The sequence below is a fragment of the Lissotriton vulgaris genome, chromosome 2_2 (assembly GCF_964263255.1).
Source record: "Lissotriton vulgaris chromosome 2_2, aLisVul1.2, whole genome shotgun sequence".
NCBI classification, from domain to species: Eukaryota; Metazoa; Chordata; class Amphibia; order Caudata; family Salamandridae; genus Lissotriton; species Lissotriton vulgaris.
The window spans coordinates 115,906,911-115,923,976 of NC_141688.1; the positions used below are offsets into that span (position 1 = coordinate 115,906,911).

General features: G+C 41.8%; 1 protein-coding gene across 3 annotated transcripts in view; it reads right to left on the minus strand.

Moving 5' to 3' along the window:
- Window positions 1–17,066, minus strand: part of ACSBG1 (acyl-CoA synthetase bubblegum family member 1) — a 628,810-nt gene that overhangs the window by 256,984 nt on the left and 354,760 nt on the right. For all 3 annotated transcript variants that reach the window (XM_086959413.1, XM_086959412.1, XM_086959411.1), the window contains exon 4: window positions 14,880–14,968. In XM_086959413.1, the coding sequence (XP_086815539.1) occupies window positions 14,880–14,968 (89 nt within the window). The remainder of the gene's footprint in view (window positions 1–14,879; window positions 14,969–17,066) is intronic.

The following is a 17,066-nucleotide window of genomic DNA, read 5'->3' on the forward strand; positions in this document are numbered from 1 at the left end:
GCAAGTACACGTCAGAATGTAGACTGCATATTCAGTCTTGCAGTCATAGCATCCCTGAATTTTGAATTCCCTCGGGCTGAAAGGTGTGGTGTATTTTTTGGTAGTTATACCAAATTTACAAGCCCGACAGGATGAGCATTTAAAAAAACCTTGTTTATCCGGTAACCAAAGAGTGCTCTTCTTTTTGGCACCAAGGTCTGGGATGCTTTTTGCTATTTCACTTTTCATGGAAATGCCTCTCCGAAAAGTTATTATGGTTTTTTGAGGCAATTCTGGTGTCATGACTGCGTCTGTCTGCACTATCGCCCAATTTCGATTAATTATTGATCGAATTTGGCGATGCTGGTTGTTGTAGGTTAATATCAGCCTAGGTGTATTAGGAGTGTCCTCACTTTCCTGCAGAGTATTTTCTTCTGTGTTTGATAACAATGATTCCCTGGATCTACTATTGGCTTTGTCCAAAGCCCTTTGTAGAATTTTTGCCGTGTAGCCTCTCCTACGGAATCTCTCCACAGCTTCTCGCATGCACATAGTCTGTTGTTTCTCATCACTACATATGCGTTTTATTCTGAGAAGCTCACCATAGGGAATGCTATCAATTAAGTGTCTGGGGTGGGCACTAGAGGCATGTAACGTAGAGTTACCGGCTGTTGTTTTTCTATGCAGTGTTGTTTGTAACTCACCATTTTCAACATAGACTTTTGTGTCCAAAAAATCAACCTCATTACAACTCATGTTTGAAGTAAAATTCAGATTCATTTGGTTCACATTAATGTCCTGTAAAAAAGCATTTGCACTTTCATTGTCCCCTTTCCACAACACAAAGACGTCGTCTATAAAACGTAACCAAATTATTATATTGTTACCATATTTTGACGACAGTTCTTGTCTCAGTGTCTGCTCCTCCCACCAGCCAACCACTAAACAGGCATAGCTGGGGGAGAAACAAGACCCCATCGCTACGCCCCTACATTGTCTGTATATATCTTTTTGGAAAATGCAAAATAATTATTGTTTAAGCACCAGTCAATGCTTCTCATAATTACTTTGTTGTGTTTGTAATATTCGATTGGTCTTGTGGACAAGAAATGTTTAATAGCATCTAATCCCACTTGATGGTCTATACAAGTGTATAGGGATTCAATGTCCAATGTAAACATTCTCATACCGTCTTCCCATTTGATATTGCTGATTTTTGTTAGAAAGTCACCAGTGTCCTTAACATATGATGGCAAATCCCTGACCAAATCTTGCAAGAAGAAATCAATGTACTGTGATAGGTGCTCACTTGCACTTTCAATCGCCGATATTATCGGGCGTCCTGGGACTGGGGTTCTCTCCTTATGGGTTTTGGGGAGAAAGTATATTGATGGCAAAACCGGTGAGTCATTCCATAGAAAAGCATATTCCTCTTTGGAAATCATATTGTCTCTTTTACATTGGAGTAGATGTTTCCGCAAAGTTTCCAAAGCTTTTGTATATTCTTTGTTAGTTGTTTCCACATAACACCTGGTATCAGACAACTGTCGATTGGCTTCTCTTATATAGTCTTGCTTGGGCCACAGTACTATGTTACCGCCTTTGTCTGAGGCTTTTATAATGATTTCAGTGTTGTTACCTAGTTTGGTCATTAATCGATTGTATTGCAGTTGGTTCTGACTTAATTTTTTAGGGTGATGACTGACTCGATGATGCAAATCTTTTATGTCTTCTGTTACCCTGTCGTGGAATATATCTATTGCATCCTTAGGCATGATTGGTACAAACATTGATTTCGGCTTGAAAGGACTTTTGCCTGCCCCCAGTTGAGCTATTGACGCTAATTGTAGGTGTTCTTGGGTGGACATGTTACTTTCAGTTGCTTCATCGATGTCTCCTTCTAGTGCTTGAGCTGCCACTATTCCTTCTACATCAGTGGCTATTAATCTAATGCCCAAGGATGGTTGTTCCACTGTTTGTTTTTTTGCCAGCCCATTTTTGATCTTATAGAATTTAAGCAGTTTTAGTTTTCTGATATAACTGAAGATGTCAATTCGAGTCTGTGCAAAATTGAAGTTTCTTGGGGGACAGTATGATAGCCCCAACTTTAAAATTTGTTCTTCATTTTCATTCAATTTCAATGATGTCATATTGATGATTGTTTTGTCCATTGCATTGGTTATTGTTGGTTGCACTAAAAATTTCTTTTCCCTCTTCCTCTTGTTTTTGTTGCGCCTTTCCCTCCTTTTTGCATTTCGGGTTTTTGTGTTACCAGTGGTTCTGACTGCTGCTGTTGTTTCCGTGGCCTTAATGTTTTTAGTCTGTCCTCGACTAAAAAATCAATTTCCTCACCGAGGTTTAGGATTCTTGGAGTAGTATCCTCATCGTCCGTGCTGTTGGTACCGCTGGCACTATAAACTGAACTGTCATCACTCTGTTCACTTGCGGGATTATTGGTGTCAGGAGCCTGTTGATTTGAGCATGTTGCTTGTTCACTCATTGCCTGCCCTGTGGTCTTTTTTGAGTTTGCTTTCAGTTTTTTGGCCACATCGAATTTTTTTGCAAATGTGTAAATTCTGCCTTGCTCATAATCTGCCAGGTCACAGGCGAATTTGTATACTTTGCGCTGTTTGATTTTTTCTTCTTGTTTTTGCAGCCTATCTTTGATCTCCTTGCGCTTTTTTGCAATATAATCATTTGGTTCTAGTTTTGCCAGCTCTTCATTTATGTTTTTAATTTCATCCAGTAATTTTAGTCTATCAGATTCTGCATATTTGATTAATAGATGGACTAGGTTCATTGACGCTTCTAGGTTCATTGTGCCCCATTCTTTTAACATTTGAGGGTCCGGATTCTCATAACTTGGAGCAAGTAAGATTCTTAACCCCCGTGGGACTCGACCAACTTCCGCATATTTGCTCAGTGATTTTCTTTCCCACCACTTTGTTACTTCGGATCTCATGTGTTTTTCCAGCTTTCTTAAGAGAGTCCTGGCAGTGTCATCCGCTTGTACAGTGCTAATTGTGTTGGCCACTGCTCCCCTCTTTTCCATAATGGGCAGCTTGCTGTAGATATCATCTGCAGCTGCCTCTCTTGCGCGAACTTCATCCTCTGACATGTTGTCTGTTATGCAGTTGTTACTCCGTGTTTCAAATCACACGCTCGGCACTCAAATGTCAGAGCCGATTCTGCCTGCCCACACCTGCCCACCGAGTCTCACTCGCGCTAGGACACTCACCGCCGTTCGTGCTTTGCTCCCGCTGGTCCTCCGACCTCGCTAGAGTTGCTGCGTTCACAGCAGCCTGGTCTCCGCGCTTTCACTCGGGGGCCGCCGCAGTAGTTTCCTTAACGGAAGTCGAGCAAGAGAGGGGTTGGTTGCAGCAGCCACTTCCTGGACAGGGGGTCTGTAAGCGAAATCAACCCGATATTTCGCAATTGATATAACGATATCTCCGAATCCCCTCTGCAGTGCCCAGCCGGAACACAGCCAAAGGAACGAAATACAGACTCCAATTTTCGTGGATTTGCAGGTCTTTATTTTACAAATGTTGTCAGACGCGTTTCGAATACCTCCGTATTCTTTCTCAATTGACAAACAGATGGTCCGCTTTTAGTTTTTATACATTTTTGGTGTGATGCTTTCACCTCATCTAAGTGCTAAAAATAGAAGAAATACTATATACATGTGCCTGCTGGGTCTTGTAGTTTTAAATCAAAACCTCAAGTCAATTTCATTGCATATTGAATTCGAAACAACATAACATAACCAGTTTCTCCTCACTGGCAGCGAAAAGGAAACATAGGACACTTAGGGATTTCGTTCAGGTTAGCTTTAATCATGGGTACAGCACGACCGGTTTCGGCATTTAGCCTTCGTCAGATGTTCCCAGAATTGCGTGCTTCTTAGGTTTGAAAGGGCTCCGCTAAAGATGACTTTCAGAGGCCCCACCTTCTTCCGTTTCCGCCACTTGCGCCGATAACGGGGACTACCAGTCCCACAATGCTGCATGTTGGCAGTCCGGTGTTTGGTGAAGCAGCTTTGATTTTCATGCTTTCACTCTCTCTGCTCCCTTTCTCTCAGCCTCACAGCTTGCCTCGCACACTAGAAAGGAGACATCAAACAGTCTTCGGCGTCTCACCTGGATCTCCAGGCCAACCATATTCCAGCAGCTTTTGGCACCAGGCGAGCTTATAAGGTGGGTCACGGCTTAAATCCAATACCTTGGGTAAGTTCAATAGTTGCCCTTTTATCCGTGTCCTACTTCTTTGAGAGGGTCCTTCGTTTGCTCACGGGCAGATCAAAGAAATAAAATCAGTTTCTCCTCACTGGCAGCGAAAAGGAAACAAAGGACACTTAGGGATTTCGTTGAGGTTAGCTTTATTCATGGGTACAGCACGACCGGTTTCGGCATTTAGCCTTCATCAGATGCTCCCAGAATTGCGTGCTTCTTAGGTTTGAAAGGGCTCCTCTAAAGATGACTTTCAGAGGCCCCACCTTCTTCCGTTTCCGCCACTTGCGCCGATAACGGGGACTACCAGTCCCACAATGCTGCATGTTGGCAGTCTGGTGTTTGGTGAAGCCGCTTTGATTTTTATGCTTTCACTCTCTCTGCTCCCTTTCTCTCAGCCTCACAGCTTGCCTCGCACACTAGAAAGGAGACATCAAACAGTCTTTATATATATATAAACGTTTTTTTATAATTATATGCCGTTATGAATGCTCATCTTTGGGTAATTAGATATGCGCATGCAATAAGTACCTGGGGAGAGCCACAGCAGCTGTTTAACCGCTCCTTCGTCCGACGAAGGAGCTTTAGCGCTCTGAAACACGTTAGGAATGACTGAAATTATTTTTTTTGAATTGCAATGCTGGTTTTCTACAAATAAATGATTTTTGGTCCTCCCATTGTGAGCGTCTTCCTGCCTTACGGCACTTTTTTGGATGGAAATATATATCACTAAATTACTTACCTGCAATACAACATTTTGTGTTTACGTACTGATATGCCCATGTAACTTATGGTACATAGGCAGCACGATCTATCCCACTAAAAAGAGAATTCTTGAACATGCCTGAGCAATCAAAATGAAAGATCCAACATATCCTATATCCTATTGCCAGGCATTTTGCTGAACATCATTCTAGCAATAGGAATTTGTTAAACTTCTTTTGCATTGATCATATACCATACACTGAGAGAGGAGGGAATCGAGAACTCCGGTTAAGAAAACTTGAATTGAGGTATATAATAGATCTCCAAACTAAAAATCCAGGAGGTCTGAACACAGAAGAGGTTATTATAAAAATGTAGAAACTGATTATACTTTTGTCCCAGTCTCAAATGATGTGATGTTTAGTATATTAATTTGTGGCTCTAGTATCACTCTAAGTACTTTCTTAATTAATTTTCAGGATGAAGGATTAGACGGCAAGGTACAATGACTAATTGCTTATTTAAGGAGTTATTTAATTCCAGCATGCCCATGCAGGGCTTAATAATGTTCCCTCATCCAACCATGTAAAATAATGTTTTGATTATCACACTGCTTTTTAATGTTTGTCATGAAATTTGATGTGAACACGAAAGTAATGGAGTGACGAAAGCACTTCTAATTAATGTGCCCATCCAGGGCGTAATATTTGATTCTTTACAATGCATCCTGAAATTGTAAATACTGTAAATACTTTGACATGAACACTGCACACTAAGCAATTGCGCTGACACGTGATTTACGGAAATGTAATTGTCCTTTGTTTATTTTGATGAATTATATATCAACAACAGGAGAGAAAGGGATGGAAATCACTCCACTTCCCCTATATAGACACTATTCAACAACAAAATAGTGACTTATGGCACAAAGGAAAAACAAGTAAAGTAACAGAAATTGTTTTTGCAACCAAACTATGGGGTGTGTGTATGTGATGGAAAAAACCTCTGTTTTTTAAAAGAACCCTCACTCACCCACCTATTTGGTGACATGCTTCATCATCTGGTTCCCACCAGGGAGACAGAGTGTTTCTCCGGTGTGCTGCGATGCCTGAGTTACAGCGGAGCGGGTTTTTTTGGACTGTGTGATAGTGCAAAAAAAAGTGGGTGGAGGTATTAAAAGATGGCAGGCTGCTCCCAAAACTAAATTTAATGAAAGGACAGCATGCGATTGTTAAAAACAAGTGAGGCAGACACATGTTGGTTGTGAAATTGAACCAACTTTATCCTGGGTTAAATGTGAAAAGTGGTCGACATGTTTCTGCTTAAGACTGCTGATTTAGCAAAGCTTTCATCAGGACCAAAGAAAAAAAGAAAAAAAAACCCGGTGGTATACGCACGCTAAGGCGTACCCTAACATGGGGAGTGATCGGTGTGTGCTCGGTAAAACTCACGGTTTTATCCGAGAGGGCACTCCCGGAATTTCCAAGGGCCCTAATCTGGAAGAGAAAAACAGGAAACAAACACCAAGTTATCCATGTGCCCAGATTAATCTCTCATTAAAATTGAGCCGAGGTATATGACCATCAGTGACCCCGTGTTTGTGGGACACGTGTTACACACTCGGACCCCATCAGTGCCCGTATACAGTATAATGTTACACTAGTGATAAAAACCCCTGTAAAATAGTCATGTCAGAGGTTTAGTTACACATATGACATTCTGTGTGACTTTTTTCTTTGTCTGAATGAGCGTCCTCACGTATCACACAAGTTAAATCACACTGTGCCGCATACATGAAGTACAAGCTCATTAAGTGCTGATCCCCACTCTAATAATTAGCATGAAATCACTTTCACACAGCACACCTCTCTCATATAAAGGGGTGTGAGCATCGAAGCATGGAAGAAATCGGTAAACAATCAAATATCTTACGTGAAGACTGAAATGGCTTCACGTCATGGGATCGGCAGCAAGGGTTTTACTCGCCATGTAATTTCTTAAGGTAGAGGAAGACAAAAGGGGCCTTTTTGGTAAGTTTACTGCTCGAATGGCAACAATAAAGTTCTAGGCATCACACAACACTCATACGTTAAAGCACACTTACTTCGAGTCAGGTGAAACCCTCTTGCGACCTACTGTGTACACGTCCGTGGCCCGAATGTTACTGTTAGGGCGCAACGCAGAAGCAAAAGTACGGTACTGCAGTCATTTACTACAGTGTTCACTCCACACATTCTTCCCAATGTCTTTGAGAAATTCCAAAACGAATACAATTAATATCCACTATCAAAAGATAAGAAGCAACAGGTAAGATTTCTGTATTCATATATCTATTCATACCTGCCAACATTCTTCGACTAAAAAGAGGTTGGTTTTTAAAGGTTTTAAAATTGTTAATTTGATAACATCATTGAAATGGGAACAATATGGTCTATGAACAACGAGCTTTATAGCATTGTACAATAACTATATTAGACCTAGATCTCTCCACCAAGACCTAAACTACTCACCCATCTTAAGTGAGTTATTGATGCTACTGCAGAAAATTGTGTCAGCCTAAATAATTCAGTCAAATTGATCCACCACCACCCAGAATGCAGTCATTTGTTAAATAGGATAGCAAGCCTGGAAACAATGTTTCTGTATCATAGAGTCACACAGAAATCCTACAGTATGATTTCTCAATCAAGGAATTGTGAAGCATGCTACTCACCCGAAAGGGTCGCAAGGCCCTGGGGGGGGAGGGGTGCAGCTTCGAGTCAGCAGAAGAGACAGGTCTTAAGGCTCTTCCTGAAGGTGTGTAGAGTGCGGGAACATCTGATTTTGATTGGGAGCTCGTTCCAGGCCTTTGCCGCTATGTAGGAGAAGGCTCTTCCACCTGCTCTGGTTCTACGAATGTGTGGGGTTTCTGCGAGGAAGAGGTCGGCAGAGCGGAGGTTTCTCTTGAGTACGTGGAAGGAGATTCTTTTGTTGAGGTATTTGACTCCAGTGTTGTGGAGGGATTTGTAGGCATGGGTGAGAAGCTTGAAGGTTACTCTCTTCTTGACGGGGAGCCAGTGGAGGTCTTGCAGGTGTTGGGTGATGTGTTCATGTGGAGGCATGCAGAGGGCGAGTCTGGCCAAGGTGTTCTTAAGTTTGCGTAGAGGGATTTGTTGATTTCAGCATAGAGGGTGTTTCCGTAGTCCAGTCTGCTAGTTATGAGTATGTGGGTGACGGTCTTTCTGGATTGGGGGGGGATCCATTTGAAGGTCTTGCAAAGGATGCTGAGGGTGTTGAAGCAGGTGGCGGCGACAGCGTTGATCTGGAAGGTCATGGTGAGGGAGCTGTCGAGTATGATGCAGAGGTTCCAAACGTGGTCAGTGGGGTGGGGGTTTGCCGAGGACGGTCCGCCACCAGGTATTGTCCCAGGCTGAGGGGGTGGGTCTGATAACGAGGACTTCTGTCTTCTTCACTTCTCATCACCCTTCCATGTCCACTTCCAACATGATGATCCATCCATACAGACACCAGGCATCTCATATTTCAAGGACGAATAATGCAGACTTAGTTGATACTTCCTTCCTGAACAACAGGATGAGGAGTGTAAGTATGGCAGCTAAGAGTACTAGGTAGAGTTTATCTTCAAGAGGGAATTTGTGCCCAAAACATTTAACAGCATCACTGTGGAAACTAGAGGCAGGAAGGAGTTTAGTTCCTTCACTGAAAAGTTCTCTGTTTCAATGGATCCATGCTCAGAGGCGTGCATATGTCCACATAAAGAAGGAAGTGCCAGACATCTAGCCCCACCCTCTGGCTTGCCATTGGCTGGACTACAATAATGCTATAACACCCGCTTCCTGGCTGTGCTGCAAGCTTATTTAGATTTTTTACACTGCATCAAGAAGGAATTGTTGCGTGACATCCTACCTGGACCTTAAAGGCGATTGTAAATGAGGGTAAAATCCAAATGCTTTAGTGACACCACAAAAGCGGCAGCCTACCTCCTAAATCGGTATGGTTGGCAAGTATGTCTAGGTACAGCTTTCTACCTCTTGGGGAGGTCATTTTATGATTTTTATCAGCCCAAATTGTATTTGTGAGGTCAAAATCATCAACCAGCTGGAATACAAAATTGACGAGATTCTTGTTACATGAACTGTTTCTCTGTTAGGCATGATGATCCCATTTTCTACAATGTGGATGATTTTAGAACAGAGTTCGAAAATATTTTTGATCGACGAGCTATGTCCTTTTCTGCGGATCAAGAACTGTCAGAATTAAGACAGGGCAGTAGGGATTTAGTATCCTATCTTAGTGCGTTTCAACGTCTGCCTGCAGAAACGGACTGGCCAGAGGCAGAGCAAGCAGTCCTGCTTCACCAAGGGTTGCGAGATGAATTAAAGGATTTCATTGCTCAGATAGACACAGCCCAGAACATGCATAGATCACATTCCTTTGGCTCTAAGGTTGAATCATCACCTTAACGCAAGAAAGGGTGACAGAAGGCAAGGAGAGAGCTTGTCCTAGGTATGACAATGGTTGAGTAGTAGTAGCTTTATCACCCCCTACTGAACAAATGGAATTAGGTACAGTTTGTGCATCCATGCCCAAGGAAGAAAGAGAACAGAGGAGAATAAATGGGTTCTGCCTATATTGTTGGCGGAAATGCCATTTGGTTAAAGACTGCTTAAAAAAGTCCAAAGGAAGATTTGGGTTGCCCCAGATGGCTATTTTTGAAAATGACAAGAACTGTTCTGGTTCAGGAAAACTAGGGGGCTCAGAGGCCATATAAGGGATAACTTTGAGCAGTTTTACAGTCCCTTCTTTAAACACTTATGATGGAACAATGATAGAACCTGTTAAGTTGCCACTTCGAATATGCATAAAAGGTGAATGGCTTGCAGCCGAGGCCATGATTGATTAAGGAGCTATGGGGAATTTTGTGGATAACATCTTAGAAACTCACTTACAACTTCCCTTAGGGCAAAAATCTACTCCTGAATCTGTATTGGCCATAGATGGCAGTCAACTTTCTTTTGGACCTATAACGCACTGCACCGCCTTAAAAAGGTAATCATTTAGGATGATCATCATGAAACATTACATTTTAATGTAATAAACGCCCCACAATATGGTATCATCTTAGGCATTCCATGGCTAAAGAAAAACATAATCCCACAATTGATTGGTCAACTAGGACCATCAGATTAGAGTCTGACATTAGCACAAAAGAATGTTTTACATCCACATAATCAGCAGCCAAGCCTTAAGGTGCCAGAAGATTGCAACTGGGGCAGAAAAAGAAACAGTCTTGCCCTGTCCGTATACAGAATTCAAAGAGGGGTTTTCGGAGCATCAGGCAGAGCAATTACCGCCTCATCTGCAATACGACTGCCAGATAGACTTGATTCCTGGGGCCATGGTACCTTCAAGGATCTAAGCCTTATCTGAAACAGAGAATGTATATTTGTGACAATATTTGGATAAATACTTGGCTGATGGGTTTATTCGACAATCTAAATCACCGGCAGCATCACCTTGCTTTTTCATCCCTCAGGCCACTGGTGAACTTAGAATTTGCATTGATTACCGTGCCTTAAATAATGTGATTGTAAAATATTGTTATCTGTTGCTATTAATACCTGTGCTTCTGGATCAAGTCAAAAAGGCAGCCATTTATACTAAGCAGGATCTAAAAGGTTCGTATTCAAAAAGGCGACAAGTGGAAAACTGCCTTTCGAGCTCGCTAATGATTATTTGATTAAAGGGTTATGCTTTCTGGATTATGTTACGTTCCAGCTGTGTTTCAATTCTTCCTAAATTATGTCTTACATTAATTCTTAGATTTATTCATCATAGTTGATATAGATGACATTTTTATCTTTTCCCCTTCTATGAGTGAACATTACCCACATGTCTGTACTGTTACAAACACTTTGAAAACACCATTTGTTATGTAATATCACAAAATGTGAGTTTCATGTGACCAAGATAATGCTTCTGAGCATAATGCTGTCCCGTACAGGCCTGAAAATGACCGAACATGAAATACCGGCTGTTAAGAATTGGCCGATACCTTTGAATATTCGATATGTCCAATGTTTGTTGGGGTTTGAAAATTTCTACTGCCGGTTCATAGTTCATTTTTCAATGGTAGTGACTCCAAACTGCTGCGCAAAAACATCTCTTTTGCTGTTACTCCAGAGCCTAATGAAGCCTTCATCCAACTAAAAAAAGCTTTCACGGCCGCTCAAATTTGAGAAAATCCTGACCCAGACAAAGTGTTTATTGTTGTAGCAGATGCCTCCAATGGTGCCATCGGGGCAGACTTGTCCCAAAGAAATTCACAAACTGGGAATTATATCCGAATGCCTATGTGTCTAGAAAGTTGAATAAGGCTGTGAGCTGCTACACTATCGCTGAAAAGGAACTGCCTGCCATTCGAGATGCCTTTTGTGAATGGAGACATTATTTACTAAGAGTCAAACAACCCATCACTGTGTACTCGGATCACAGAAATGTACAATTCATGAGGTCTGCAAGGTTACTGACTCAATGAAAATTGCAATGGTTGATATTTTTCACCGAATTTAATTTCATAGTAACTTACTGGCCTGGTTTGGAAAATAAGAAAGCAGACGTATAACTAGACAAGGCAGTGAACAAAGTTCACCTGATGAACAACCAAAAGCAATTATAGATCCAATGTATAGGTAGAACTCAAGCTCACAATTTCCTTCAACACCTATGCGCAGCTATGCAAAAGCCATGTGGGAAAAGTGGCTTTTGGGAAACATAGATTGGAAAGTAAAAAAAGGAATACCAACTGAGGGGTCTCAAATTCTAATTCCCACAACCGATTTAAGAGACAGAGTCTTTGATTGGTGTCTTTCAGCACCTAGTGCTAGACATAACAGATTCAAGAACACCTTGGAACGGGTTTCTAGACACTTTTGGTGGCCCACTGTAATACAAAATGTTGAACACTTCTTGCAAACATGTGTCATTTGTGCTCAGGCTAAATCTAACCATAGTAAACCTCAGGGTCTTCTTCATCATTTACCAACGCCCAATTTACGTTGGGAAATGATTTTGTTCTATTTCATTTTTGTTTTACAAAAGACAAGGGTTACTCTGTAATTTTAGTAGTGGTTGCCAGTCTAACCAAGATGAACATTTCACTGCTTGACAACAGGTACCACCTGCAGGACAATTAGCACATTAGTTGTTGAGTAATTTGGTTTGTACATGGCATACCAAAATTAATTGTGTCTGAACCACGGTTCATTGCACAGTTTTGGAAAGAATTGTGTACCTCCTTACAAATGTCTCTCGCACTGTCTACTAGCTTCCACCCATAAATTGACAACGAGACTGAACGTTTAAATAAAACCCTCAAACAATATATATAATGCTACGTCGACTCCACCACTGAAACTTGGGTAGATTGGTTATGGTTGGCTAAAGTAGCTTATCACAGTGCTCAAAGTGCATCTACTCAATTTGCCCCCATTTACACCAACTATGGGTTTCATCCTTGATACATTCCCTTGTATCATACGGCTAAACAGAAGAAATTCCCTGGAATTCAACAACAAAGTAAGCACATCCAAGATACATTTCTGAAAGTCAAAGGGCAAGTCCTAGAAGCTAAGAAAAAATGTAAAAATACAAAATACAAGCAGACAAACACTGACGAGAGAGCCCGATCTATAAAAAAGGAGATAGGGTATGGTTTTTAACACAAAATCCACATTTCAAAAGAAACAGTGTTTTCCATCCTTGATTCATTGAGGATTTTAAAGTGGCAAAATTAGTAAACCCTGTGGCAGTAAAGTTGTCTTAACCTCATTCACTATGAATACATCCGGTCGTTCACATTTCTTTAATAAAACCTGCTCAAGGAATCAAGACAAAAAAACCTGAACCCATTGCAATCAATAGCGAACAGGAATACGAAGTCAAGGCAATCCCTGATTCCAAATGGAGGGGTACCAAGTTATGGACTTTAATACCTTGGAAAGGCTTTGTTCCAAAACAAACTCCTGGGAACCCGCCTCTGGTGTACATGGTCAACGCGTGAAGGAACAATATCATGTTAAGTTCCCTACTAAACCTGGACCCTGAAGGGAGGTGTACTGTCATGATCCTCAAATCTCCTTCCACATATATGAATGATGCAGGCATCTCCACTGCCATTCCCTTGACAAGGCATTCCATATAAACATTACAGATACTGTGTTGATTATGGCTGAACAAAACACCAGGTTGTTTTGGGCTCAGGGACTATTCTAAAGGGGCATGTGTTCTCGTGTTTTACTTTCAATGTTGTATTTTTCAGTTGGGCGTTATCAAGTCTACATTGCCCAGATGTTTGTGCTGCCCAAGAGTGCACACAGTTTTAGGCCATTGTCTTATAGCCCGAACAGTTTCCTGCCATTGTTATTGATGACTCATAGGAAGTTACACTGTGATTGCCACTGTGATTAATGACTCATAGAAAATTACACTGTGATGCCTCAGTGATTGATGAATCATAGGAAGTTCCATCATGATTGCTGTGATTGCTGACTCACAGGAGGTTCAACATTAGTTCAGACAGCTCTATAAATATGACAGGGCCCAATCTTCCTTGCTTGTTATTCTCCTACGAAAGCAGGACCAGCCGAAGTCATGGAGAACTCGCAAATCCTGAGATAAGCACAAGACTGAGGGGCCGATTGACAGAACTAATCTGAGATAAAATCCCAAACTTACTACTTTTAGTATTCACAGAAGGCATATAGTAGTAGTAAAGTTAGGACTCCTAACTTTACTACTACTAAACTGAGATAAAATCCTAAAGTTACTACTTTTGGTATTCACAGAAAGCATTTAGTAGCAGTAAAGTTAGGGCACACTTTTTTGGCACAGCGATGCTGTAAACTGCCAGACAAGATTGCAGAGCCACGCAAGGGTTGATTTAATCCGGCATGCCCAGTATTGTAAAAAAAAAAAAAAGTAACAGAATGCAGCACTCTGCACTGTGTTGGGTTATACTGCGTCACATGGATGTTACATAGGTGGAGCATGGATGGTCCCTTTCACTAAAAGCAATAAACCTAGGTTTACAGCAAAAATGTGCACCTTCCCCGAGAGAGGAACAACAATGAAAAATACCTTAATTTCCCCTTTGAGGAGTGTTTTGTACAGGAAAGCCTCTCTTCCTGCAGAAAAACAATCCTGACCACAATCAAGGCAACCATTGCGGTGCCTGCGTTGGAGCTAGGCAGCCACAAGTGCACCAGCCACTGGGAGAGAGCTGAACAGTGCCATATCACTGTAAAAATGACACGGTCCAGCTCTCGCCCATTCATGCATGCATGTGAAGTGCCTTTTTAGCAAATCTGGTAAAATGTACATTTGTGATTTAGCTTCCAATAGCAGTACGCTCGCACTTTTCCTGTCCTCTATCCCCTTCTCTCTACCCATTTCCATAGTCATCCTGTTCTCCTGTGTCACCGAACACCATCTATTTCTCACTCTACGTTCATTCTTCCCAGACATGAAGCACTGATGTGGTTCAGTATTGTAAAGTTGCAAGAGCACTGGCAATGCTAAGAGCGTGGCTTCCCATTTCAGAATGCTTTTTCTATTCTTTCAAGAGAGCCGTCATGATGCTCGAGGACACAATTTGCCAGCCATCTTGGAAGTATACAAAATAAAACATCCAAAATGGCTGAATTCTATATTCTAAACTTTCAAGATGGCCCTGATTATAAGCTAGGAGACAGCCCTCTTGAAAGTTTACAAAATAGCATACCACGGTTGCTAGTCACATCTATAGGGTTTTCCAAAGCTTGTGATGCATTGTCAATGCCAATACAGGCAAACGCAAGACTGATTGGTTTTGCAAATTATCATTCAAAGTTTTCTCATTAAAATCCTCTTAGCAGTTTAGTGCAAAAAAGCAATTTAATAAAACATTTTTTTTTACAAAAAACATACCTAGCGAAAACAGCACCGACTGCTGAAATGAACCATTCAGAAGAGTTAAATCCAAGTATTCCGACACTATGGAAGGGCTGTAGACCAAGCTAGAAAAAAGGAACAAGATAGAAAAAAAAAATGTTTCAGTGCACATAAAAAACAAGCAAGGCAAACATAAAAATCTCTTTCCTGCTGATAGCATTTTGGATGTAATCATGCTGCAAAACGGGAAATTGTATAAACCCAAGGAAAACAATCCATATTTTGTAAAGCGCAAACATATCACCCCTTAAGGTTTCAAGGCGCTCGGGCCGTTGGGGAGGTTAAGTGAGCTATTGCCCAGAGTCACATGATGCTGAGCTGCAGCTGGCAATCGAACCATCAGCCCCACGCTCAGGAGTCACACCTCTCCCAGTAAATTTCCTTTGCAGCAGATTTGGCTGCTGACCCATAGATTATGTGCCACTGGTTACATATCCACCATGCTAATATCACAAGCTCAGCCGTGGAAATATCACTAGTTGCGCTCTAGTAAACTCCCAAACTCTGCTGTGGTAACTTCACTAGCTCCACAGTGATAACATCACAATCTCTGCTGTGGTAATATCACAAGCTCCATGTTGTGGTTTGTACTATGCAGCAAGGAAGTGATGTCATGGAGGACCTGGTGTTATCGGATTTGATGTAGAATGTAGGGTGTGGGGAGGCAGTTGGAAATGGGCTGAGGAAGAATCCTGAACCTAGAGAGATGGCAGTTGGTCTGAATGGATGCTCGTGACGCTTCTCGTGGCCCAGAGTGTGCAGTATGAGCGAGACCAATCCAACAAGCCAACGTTCGGCTGCAAAGTAAGGCAGCAGCGTGCTATTAAGGGGCACGCATTGGTACTGTGATGTCTCATGCTCCCCGCAAACCTTGTGCACCCTGCCATTGGCTGGGTGGTGTCCTTGAGTCATGTGACACATTTCCTGATTGGTCTGGATCGTCAGTGTGTATGGAGTCTGCATGCAGCGTGATCTTCTCAGCTGCCAGTAGTGTGGGGATTGGTGCCAATCTCAGGGTAATGGCGCACAAAGGACTCTTGAGAACAGTGGGTGCAGATGTCAGCTCCTATCCGGTTGCATGGAGGACTGGGATGAGGTTGAAAAACTGCATCTTTGAGCTGCATTGATGGTGACTGTTTTTTATTGCACACAGTTATCTTGTGCCTGCATTGTTTTACCTGCGTGCTTGACCTATCGAGGGGGTTGGCAAACTAATCAGTGTGCTTGTTCGGTGTATGTTGAACAAGAGCTGTTATTTTAACTTTTTATATTATATCATTGTGTTATCTTATTGTGTTGCATTGCTATTTTGGTAGACACTCTTAGGAGGTAATATGTCGTCCATTGGCATGATGATGGAACCCTCACAATTTGACTCTGTGGAAATGGTATGTCCTAGCTAAGACACTGTTGTAACTCTAAACTTACACTTCTCTCTCATCACTGTTAAACCAAAATCAAGCAACCAGGCTCGAACCTTCAACAATTTCCTGTCATGTTCCTCTTTTCCTTACCGTAGACCAGAATGTCATTCTGGAAAATGTTGACTTGGTTAAATAGGGAAGTGCTGGTACTCACTGTCCAGAGTACTCTCCGGTTGTATATACTTTTTTTTTTTTTATAGATTCCTGTCTCAATATTCTCATTACTTTTGTGGGACTTCATACAAATCCAACATTTGCACATTCCCCTTCTGCACTGTGTCTTGAACATTTCAAAATGACACTTCGTAATATATTTATAAACCGAACATTGGGGAATTAGTACTGGGTAGCTTCTATTAGACGTATACTACTTGTTTGCATAATTCTGCAAAGGAACATTGCTGTCTTGCACATGACTAAAGGTGCAAAATCACAGCATGCCATAAGGTTCTCGAAATCAGAGAGTGCATGAGCCCCTAGCAATTGGCACTCATGGTACTCAGTTGGAAACAGGGGGGCAGATTTAGAAGCCCCTTGCGCTACTTTTGCGTCATTTTTCCCATGTTACAAATGACGTAAAAGTGGAGTATGGGCTTGTAAATCTGCCTCAAGGTCATTTAAGCAGTCTTGACTCCCTAGGGTGATGAGGGTGAGTAGCCTTAGGGGCATATTCTCAAGGACTTATCACCGAGTTATCAGCATTTTATCGCAGCCAAATTGGCGATAAACATATCGCCCC